At 48.9% G+C, this 10,176-nt stretch overlaps 1 protein-coding gene across 1 annotated transcript; it reads right to left on the bottom strand.

Annotated features, from left to right (window-relative positions):
* Positions 1–3,912: 3,912 nt before the first annotated feature.
* ERAL1 (Era-like 12S mitochondrial rRNA chaperone 1) lies at positions 3,913–7,406 on the bottom strand. The gene is made up of 10 exons (XM_004684846.2): positions 7,112–7,406; positions 6,569–6,696; positions 6,383–6,460; positions 5,942–5,988; positions 5,718–5,779; positions 5,442–5,554; positions 5,104–5,352; positions 4,818–4,967; positions 4,618–4,698; positions 3,913–4,511 (listed from the first exon to the last, which is right to left on the bottom strand). Exons 1-10 carry the CDS (start codon positions 7,392–7,394, stop codon positions 4,389–4,391), a joined length of 1,314 nt encoding a protein of 437 aa, XP_004684903.1. The 5' UTR covers positions 7,395–7,406; the 3' UTR covers positions 3,913–4,388.
* Positions 7,407–10,176: the final 2,770 nt, after the last annotated feature.

The following is a 10,176-nucleotide window of genomic DNA, read 5'->3' on the forward strand; positions in this document are numbered from 1 at the left end:
AGGGATCGAACTCGTGTTGCTGCAGTGGTTGTGGAAAGCTTCATAGTGCTGCACTTTAACCCCTTATGTCACCAGGGAGGCGCTATTTTTATTTTTTTATGCATACAAGAACTGGAATACAGGTCAGAGGTGCAAGGGGTGAGAGGATTCACCAGAGACAAAGTGGGGAGCAGAACAGGGAGATACACTGAAATATACTGCTGAGGGAGTAGTGGGGGAGAGAGAAGAGATCTGCTGTGCCATGTGGGTCAGCTGCCTGGCTGGGGATAGAACTCATGCTGCAGTGGCTGACAGTACTTGATAGCATTATGTCTTAACCCCTGCACCATCAAGGCCCTGAATCTATTTTTGTGTGTATTTTAACTTGCCATGTGTCTGTATCTGTAGGCATATACATGTATGCTATATACGTGTATGGTCCACACGTTGTGTGTTTGTGTCTGTGGCTGTTGCTACCTTCCTGTCCCTCTTCAGGTCATCGATTTTCTGATGCTGAGAAGTGGAAGGAACTCTGAGACTTTAGGTGATTTTCTTCCTCCCTGTGTCTTAGCTTCTTATATAAAAGAGGGGCTTAAACTCCATGGTCTGAAAGGACTCTTACAAATCTGGCCATCCTTAACATCATGGTACAAGAACATTCAGCAAGGGTCTAAATAATCAAGAGCTTAACATTGCAGTAACAGGGACTGGAATTAAGTATTAGGGGAATAGGGCCCCAGACCGATGCACACTGACCTCAGGAGAGACACAGAGCTCATGGTATGAAGCAAAAACTGTTGGACTGCATGGACCTGGGTTACACGGGGCACATTATCTCTGCACGGGGCAGAGTCTCCAGACCGGCAGAAAGGGATAACCCCATCCTAACTCCCTGTAGAGCTCAGAGGCAGAGGGACAGACGAGCGGCCATCCAGGAGACAGCACTGGGCGGGAAATGTCCTCAAGTCCTACTGTGGCTCCTGTAGGCCCCTGATAAGTAGGGCACCCACCCCGATAGCCTCATGCCTGCTTATCAGAGTGCTGGGCTCAGACTGTCCTCTAGCCCACACCCTGATCTAGCACCCCCAGCCAGGGCACACAGCCACAGGATCTCTGGCCAACTGAGATATCTCACTCCTCTACCTCGAGGACCCCTGGGCTTTGCCCATGCTCACCTTTGAACTCGGTCCCCAGGGACTGAGCATAAGTCTAGCAATGAGTGGCATGAAGTTCAACTCTGGAGCGTGAAACTTTTACCCCAGCAATGTCTGAACATCTGTGGCTCTCCAAGGTAACTCCACAGGAAGGGAAAAGGAACAGGAAAAGAGGGTCACAAGGAGGCAGGATATATGATAATCCCTCATTTGGTTAAAACACTAGGTTTCTTGCCCGTATTTCTTGCTTGAGCCTTACAACTTGGGGAGGGATGTATGACCACCAAAGTTCACACCGTGGCCTCAGCTTGATCACATGAAAACCAAGACATGGGAAAGAAGTTTCTCTATGTGCCTCTGCTCTTGGCATTTGAGACAAGTGCCAAGTAACCCCCTCTAACCACCTCTAAGAGGTAGGAATGGACGGCCCCTGTTGTACGCCTCAGTCACAGTTGGGGGTTGGGCCTGGCACCTTTGAAACCGTGTCCTCTCAAAGACCTCAAGCTTTTAGAAGTTCAACATCAGGGCTTGCCCATGGCCTTTAGTGTGCCCTGTTGGAAGGGTAAGATGGGAAAGAACTTGTGTGAACCCCTTCTTTGGTCCAGAACTAGCTCTAAGTGCTTAGTTAGCAACTAATGAATGGCCTGGATCTTCCAATTCTGTGAAATGTGGCTTTTTGTAAGAGACTGGGGGCGGGGGCCGGGAGGGGGTAGTGTTTCACAAGAGAAGGGGACTTGCCTAAGAACTACAGTTTTGTGTGCTTTCCCTGGTCAGTCTCTCTTGTCCTTACCACAATGGACTCAGCTTCATGTCATTTCACATGAGTGCTTATTTAGCCACGATAGAGACATACCAGCAAATAAACTGAGCCCCTATGAGTATTTGCTTAATGTGAATAATCACACAAATCAATGAGGCCATAAAAGGGAGATTTAAATTGTTATTTTATCTCCAGGCATGAAAACAACCCCCACTATCTCAAATTATACAGTTGAGCTTCCCATATTTGGGGAAATTGCAGGGGTCAGCAGGATTATTGTGGGGGAAACTTGCCCTGGGAAAACCACTGCCATGATCAAGGTGTCTCCCCTGCCTGGCTAGTATAAACTTTCTTTTTAAACAGGGGGTTTAATTTGCCAGGGATTACTTCCCTACAGGAAGTCCCTACAGGAAGTTCCCTACAGGAACAAGGAAGGATGATTATGGCAAACAGAGGCCGAACATGTTCCAAAGTTATGTGGCAGCAAGAATGGAACAATTCAAAGAGCCAAAAGTTTGGGCCTCTCTTCCCACTCCCCATCCTGGCTCATCTGCAGAGGGGTAAAACTGCTCCCCAGCACACAAACCAAATTGTCTAGGATAAGGAAAGCGGAAAAGGAGAGAGCAGAGAAACAGACATGTCTCCCAGAATAAGGGTGTAAATAACAGACTCTGCTTTGTGAAGACCTTATCTTGGAGTCTCTCCTTCCTCAGAGACAGAGAAGTGAATAGTGTCAGATTCTCACAAGTGCCTGGAACGTGAAGAACAGGCCCCTACCTATTCTTATGCTAGCTCTCACAAGAGTTTGGGATTTAGGTGCCCTCAAATCTCCCAGCAAAGATGGACATTGGTCTCTGCTTGCCCACATCTGGCCTCTTTGGGTCCTGCACAAACAGAGGCTGAGACCCAGGGACAGAGTTTTAGGCCAGAGCTTACCCCCATAAAGATCTACAGACATTAAGCTATCAGGACTTTCCCTGCTTTGTGAAGATTCAACTAATATTCCTACTACCAAAAGCAAAATAAAACATCTCCATCGTGGCCCTCACCAGCAATTAAGCCCTGAGGTTATTCTTTCTCCTGCCCAGCAGATGACAGCTTCATGAGGATGGGCATGAAGTGTACCAGAAAAAGCCTAATAGGGAGTGAGGTCAGTGACTCCCCTTCCAAGGAGTCCAGCAGGGAAAGGGTTAAGAGGCAGGGCCTTCTAGAACCCTGAAAAAATACCCCACCCAGGGGAGGGGCCAGTGGATTTAAAGGCAAACAGCTTGAGTGAGAGGCAGGGACAGGGCCTCCCTCCACCCAAAGACCTCCAGCCTGCAGTTCCAGCTCCAAGTAAGTAGCCCTCCTCTGATCTGTCTGCTTATTAGTCTGCCCAGGGGGAAACTTCTTTATGTGATCTCTGGCTTGTTTAACTCTGGCACTTGGTACCGAAGGAGATCTCAACAAATGCTGGTTCTGCAGGGCTCTTTAAGTCAAGTCCTCTTCCCCAAACCCTCTTGCCCTTCCCTTGACCACTGAATCAAGATGCTGACTCAGGAGTGCAGGCAAGGAAAGGGGAATCCTGTGTGTCCAGTCTTGTCCTGCTTTTGCCCCAGCTCCTGGCTCTCCCTGTCCCCAGCACTCTCCAAGCCATGCTTCCTGTGCCACTGCAGGGCCCTGGCCGGGATATCATCATATACTGTAAGTTTGCGATGAGACACTACAGTATAGATGATGTACTAGCCCGGGTACCACCAGCTCCGGAGTCTGATCAAAGGGGGCCGAAGGGCTCTTGTAAGCCCGCAGGAGTCACGCTCAGCCTGTACAGCTTGCTAACCTGCAGGGCACTTGGGAGTGGCGAGGAAACCGTTACCATTACTGAGTTTAGTAATGGTAACGGTTCTCTTGCTGCGCCCAGAAAACGTGCCAAGAAGTATACTCAGGAGTGGAGCAGGCTACTGAAGGGGAGGTGGGGTGGAGGGGAGGAAATTGCTAAGTATCCTCTTTCCCCTTTTAAATAAATAAAGATAACAAGAATGCTTGTTCTTTAACTTTATTAATGTCTGAGACTGGGGAGAATGACGGGGTGGGAAGGATTAAAGAGTTGGGCAGCAGGTGAGAGGCACTATCTCACCCAGGACACATGTCCCTTACACAGCTTCAAAGAGGAGAAAGATCTTCTTTCTGCTAACAGTTGGCAACTCAGGGAGAAAGCCTGGGACCGAAGCCAGCTGGGAGCAGAGTGGTTCTGTTTCCACAAGGGGTCAAGTCTAAGATGTAAGTAGCGAAGGCCCCAGGCAAGAGATTACCTGGGAACTGAGCTTTAATTGGTTCCTTCCTCCAACAGGAGACATAGCTGAGTAGGGCCTGGGCAGACTCGCAAGGCCGGGCCAGCTCAGCTAGCAGGCTCTATCAGAGTCCATGTCCTCCCTTTGTCACTGCAGGCGCCCCAGGCCGACCAGTTCTGGTCAGTGTCTCCGGCTTGGACAGGATGCCCTGGTCGTAGAAGGTGGTCACTTGAGGAGCTTCACAGAGAGACGGAGTTGAACATCACAGAGGAAGATGTTCATGAGGTCATGGCTCACTTCCTGTGCAATCTGGGCGATCAGGTGCCCCTTTGGACCAATCAGGAGTCTCTGACAGTGGAGCGAAAGAGAGGGGAAGGGGGGATGAGTCCACTCTCAGGACTTCCAAGGAGTAGGGGAGAGCCCTAGTACCTCCTCCAAGTAGCATGCCACTTACCACATGAGATTCTTTGGGCACCAGAAGCTTCTGTACGATTACTAGCTCTCCGCTTGGCCCTTCCTCCCACACCACTGTCTTCTGCATAAGTAGGTATTACTGATTAGTAAGGCACAGCCATTCTCTCTGGGAACCAGCTGCCCTGCTCTCTGCGCATATTTTCAGCAGAGAACCCCCAGATCCCGTCACTGTGCCTGTACCTGCTGAACATTGTAGGGCACCTCCTGGGGCAGGTGCTCCAGGAGCTTCTCTCGAATGATGTTGGCACAGATTTCCTCAGGTGTTTGGCTAGTGAGGACTCCACTGTGGAACTCCCAAGGCCCTGGCCGAGCCTGAGACAGGAGATATTGCTGTAGGCACAGAGGGTATGGATGAACATCTCAGCCCCAGAAGGAACTTTGCTACTCACTCTGACTTTCGGGAGGAACTGAGGTTTGTCTTTACATGATGGAAACCAAAGGCCAGTTATAGCCAAAGCTAACCAACCTTTAGTGTATTCACATCGTCCTGGCTTAGGGCTGACACCATGAAGATCTCCTGAAAGTGGGGCCAGCCAGTCCTCTGAGAGCCTCCTACAGACTGTGCACCTGGGCTCTTAGCCTGTGGGCTGGGACAATGGGTGCCTGAGTGTGAGCGGAAGGCTTCACTTATCTTGAGTTTCTTGCCATTGACCATACCTTCAGTAAGGGCTGCCGTGAGTTCCAAGAGAACTGATTTCTGTTTCAGGCAATCTACCTGGGCATAGGAGATACACAGAGGGTGTATGGTTAGTGAGATGAAAGGTCCCCACAAGAATGAAGATCCTTTCCTCAGGTGGTGCTCACCTTGTTCATAACAAGGATGCTAGGGACTTGGGAGAACTGGGTCAAGCACTGAAGCAGCTGAGAGTTGAGCTGGTTCCGAGTCCACTTGTCTGAGACATCCACAAGAACCACAACTGGAAGTTGGCAGGGTGAAGAGGAGTATAAGTATATGCTCCCAATCTCCCCCACCCCCCGCCAAATTTCCATGATTGAGCTCTGGCCAATCCCACCCCTAAGCTACCAGGAAAGAACCATAACAATGTAACGTGAGCTTCAGAGTCTCATCCTGAGCCTAACCCAGGTCAGCAGATTTCATGCTCTTCCATGGGTCTTCCAACAAAGAGAGCTCCAGGTGGTGCCTGGGGACAGACACACATAGGTCAGGAAAGATCTTTTAACTGATGCACTCCTGATAAGAGTTGGGGAATGGTAAGGGAGACTTCCAGCCCCTATCATGGAATCTCCCCAACCCTTCTTCCAACTATTTTCCCAGTAGTACCACCTGTTTCTACTACTGTTACCTTTTCTGTTTAATGGGGCTGATGAGGCCAGGTGTGTCAAGTAGAATCTAAAATCAGAAAAGAGAGATATCCAGGTCCCTAGAGGAAAGATTACACCTAGGGAATGAGAAAGGCCAGCCTTGATGTCAGGAACCTTTCCTGTTTCTCTTCTGCTTGCTTGACCACACTGACTTTAGATTTTTAACCTCCAATTTTGTTTTAATTGGAGGTGGAATCTAGAAAGAATATGACATGAATATATGGGGGATTAGCATGCAGCAGAGGGTATGAGGTCTTTCTGACTAGAAGCAGAGAGAGGAAAATAGGATTGCATGAGGCCTGAAAGAAACAGAGACCCTCTCCCTTCAAAAAAGTGAGAGTAAACAGTGTTTTCTTCAAGTCTAAAATAAGGGAAACCCTCTTAACTTCACTCCCTGCCCTGTTTCCTTTGTAAGTACCCACCACCTGGGCCTCTTTTTCTGTGATGACTCCCAGAGCTTGACAGCGGGTGGTGTGCACCTTCTTGGAGACAGGGAACACCTGCCACAAACAAAGAAGTCCCAGTGAGGTCTATATCCATCTAGGACAATCCCTGAAGGCACGATAAGTGAAAAATGAATAGGATTGGGAGTCAAGGGTGCGGCATACTTTTCGGCCCAGGAGCTGGTTGGAGAGCGTTGACTTCCCTGCATTTGGGGCACCCAGGAGGACCACACGCAGGACACGGGGGTTCTCAGGCATGTCAGGGGGATGGACCAAGAGGAGCTCCTGCTCATCTTGGGGTGCAGGGATGAGGTGGGAAAAATGGAAATATTAATGGCACCTAGTTATAATCTCTTAAGACAATATAATCTTTTGACAATTACCAGTTACGTAAAAGCAGTACAACATCTGGGAGTTAATACACTCAGTTCCTGTGTGTAATTTTACAGTGTAGTTGTGCCTGTGTAAAAGTACGGCTAGACCAAATAAAGCCTGATATTCCTCCAGTTCTATTTAGCCCTAGTAAGGTTATTATGAAAGCTCTGCGAGTTTACAGTCTTTTGTATTACCTCTTTATGCCACCACATTTAAGTATCAGTTCATATGTACAGTCTCCCTACCAGACTCTACGTAGTCCTTGCTACTTGAAGAATACTGACTGCCATTTCCCAGATGGAACTGCCAGACAGACGTATCTGGATCCTTTACCTCTGTGCACCGACACCGCCGGGATGCGAGGAGTCAACGCACTGTCGGGCTGAGAGAGTCCGAGAATGGTGTCCAGGGCTGAGTTTGGACCAAAATGGCGAGAGGATGCTGCCAGGAGTGGGCTAGAGAAAGCGGTGCCCGCGCCACAGGACACGTACCTCCACTGACAGCGCAAGAGGGAGGGGACACAGGTGATCCCTTCCCTCGCGGCATCGGGGCCCAGCTGACAGAACCCTAACACCTTCCTAAGGAGCGCAGCGCCGCGTCGGCTGGGGGCAGCCATTACAGCCGCAAGGCACTCCGGGAACGCATCTACGATTGGACAGGGCGGGGGTAAAGAAAGCGCGCCGGAGAGAGCTAGACAGGCCCTGGCCGAGAGCAGAGACCCACGGGATGCTGGAGGTGGGGTTGAGACATAACTGCCAGGAGACTGGTGTAGGCTAAGGAAAGGGCGAGACGTATATCTAGAGTTTGTGTGAGAGTGACAGTCGTTGTAGACTGCTGTAAACATCGTGTTTTCCTCTAACAAAGTTTTGTAAAACGCCCATCTAGCCCTGCTTCTTGGAAGACTATGTCTTCTGCGAGGCCAAGGGACAGTGATCACTGGAGCGCTCCACTTCCCCCGCTCGAGCACATCCTCCTCCCCCCCAGGCCCTACCCCCCAAACTCTGCGCGGAGTACTTGGGACTGGTCTGCAGTCCCCGGAAGGGTATTTATTTTCTTAATAGCACAGACGCACTTACTTACTAATCGAAGTGATGCTCCTAGTGAAACCAATCTTTGAAATAGTTGTAAGTAAAATATTTGTGATACAGTAATAAATATAGTAATGGGGGGAAAGCGTTATGGAGATTTGCTTTTTGAAAAGAATTTGTTCATTCTCGCGGCTAATTGCTTTACAAAATGATGGCGTTTTTATTTTATATTTTCACAGACCCGAGTCCAGGTGACATTATCACACATTCTACCACTGATTGCCCTCTTTCCTTTTTGTTAGTATTCTCTCTTTGCCATCCCATTCTGGATGTTGAACCTATGCCTGTGCCCCATTCATAAATTTGCAGTATGAGTTTTTTCTGCCTTCAGTTCTGTTTTCTTTAAACTTCATTGGCAGGTTACACGAAATTGGTGTGTGTGTGTTTTTTTAATATGTATTTCTTTATGCATATAGAACCGGGATAGAGGCCAGAGGTGCAGGGGTGGTGAGAGGCTTCACCCTAGACAGAGTGGGGAGCAGAACAGGCAGATCAATGAAGCACACTGCTGAGGGATGCAGCAGGTGAGACAGGAGAGATCTGCTGTGCCATGTGGATCACCTTCAGGGCAGGGATTGAAGTCACACTGAAGCTGTTACAGGGCAACACTGAACCCTTCCTTCTCTAAATAGGTTCTACCATCTGCCACATTAAAACAAGACATAAGACCTTTAATGGAAAGGAACTTTAATACAATGAGTGTGCAATACAGAAAAGACAAAGAATATAGTTTCTAAATCAAACACCCGATGTTACCTGTCCCCTGTGGGTAAAAGTCTACCCAAAAGGGATTGGCCCAAAGCAAGGCCTGAAAGCCCGCCACAAGATTAAAGCACCTTCTGGAGGGGACCCATAGAAAAGGGTCAGAAATGGCCAGAGGAAAAGAGTAAAATGAAAATCAAGATAAACACTGCCATAGCAACCTCCCCACAGGTCTCTCACCCACATCTGTTTCAACCAGACCAGGACCAAAAAGCAAGTAGTTTCCTCACAGGTCTCGCTGCTCTATGTGCCTCCTTCAGGTCACCTTCTGGCCTTGATCCTGCTTCCTTCCTCCTCAGTCTCCTCTCCAGATTCCTCTCTTTGCTCAGCTCCATTCTCCTTCTGGGTGGGGCAGTGAACCTGGAACCTCCCCTTTTCCTGGGGACCCCCCAGTTACAAAGCGACTGCAGCTCCACACGCTTGCTTCTCAAGCCCTGGCACCACCAGGGAGGTCCCGAAACTGGCGTTTTCAGAGTGCTCATTTGTCAGTTTTTATGGCAAGGTTTTTGTCATCAAAAGTGATGACAGCCTGGCTTGGCCATTGCACCCGTTTTCTGCAGAGCCAGCCCCACTGTCTGTCCTATTTCTGTCAGGTTTTCATCAAAGCCTTTGCTGTCCACCAAGCACCATTTTCTTATCAGCTGCAGAATGGTGTCCGTCTGGGAGTGGGAGAACATACATAGAGCAGAGCTGAATCCACTGTGGTCCAGTGGCTTGTGGCTGCCCATAATGTCTCTTTAGCCTATTCCAACTTCAGGTTTGTAGGATCCTCTCCTAGTCCGAGCTGACTTGGCCCAATACTTTGCATCTTTATTTTCTAAGAGTTTCCTGTAAATAGTGTTCAGTGGTTGGATGTTCCAGAGCAGCAATTTACCAATTTCCCTCTAGTAAACTTTATTACTGTGGAGCCTCCCTCATGGCTCAGGGGTTAAAGTCTCAGCGCTATCACGCTATTGTCAGCTACTACAATATGAGATCTATTCCAAGTTAGGGAGCTAACACATATGGTGCAGCAGACCTCTCCTGACCCCCTCTCAGCTCCCTGCTCCCCTCAGCATTGTATTTCAGTAGCTCTGCCTGTTAAGCTCCCCACTCCCTCTCTGGTGAATCCTCTCACCCCCACACCTCTGGCCCACACCCCAGTTCTTATATACATAAACAAATATTAAAAAAAAAAAAGCCTAATTACTATGTCCTTTGTAATAGGGTGGTCCCTAGGAAAAGGGCAAATTCCAGGTTCCCTGTCCCACCCAGAAGGAAGGTGGAGCTGAGCAGAGAAAAGCCGGGAAAAGAAGGAATCTGAGGCAGAAGGAAGCAGGATAGAGAACCAGCAGGAAATCTGAGGAACCAAATGGAGCAAAGGGAGATATGTGAAGCAACTGTATTTATTTCTTGACCCTGGGCTGGTTGAAAGTGAAGTGGGTGAGAGACTGTGGGGAGGCTGACTATGGCAGTGTTTATATTGATTTTGATTTTGCTCTTTTCCTCCCAGACTTGTCTGGCCATTTCTGACCCTTTTCCATGGGTCCTGGTCAGAAGGTGCTTTAG

The sequence above is a fragment of the Condylura cristata genome, unplaced genomic scaffold (genome assembly GCF_000260355.1).
Source record: "Condylura cristata isolate star-nosed mole 26May11 unplaced genomic scaffold, ConCri1.0 scaffold00017, whole genome shotgun sequence".
Classification (NCBI taxonomy): Eukaryota; Metazoa; Chordata; class Mammalia; order Eulipotyphla; family Talpidae; genus Condylura; species Condylura cristata.

Excerpts from the sequence above, each read along its gene's own strand:
- ERAL1 (XM_004684846.2), bottom strand. The coding sequence starts at position 7,394 with ATGGCTGCCCCCAGCCGACGCGGCGCTGCGCTCCTTAGGAAGGTGTTA. Across the intron at positions 6,697-7,111 it reads GGCGGTGTCGGTGCACAGAG|ATGAGCAGGAGCTCCTCTTG; the intron begins GTAAAGGATCCA and ends CTGCACCCCAAG. Across the intron at positions 5,989-6,382 it reads CAGAAAAAGAGGCCCAGGTG|ATTCTACTTGACACACCTGG; the intron begins GTGGGTACTTAC and ends TTCTGATTTTAG.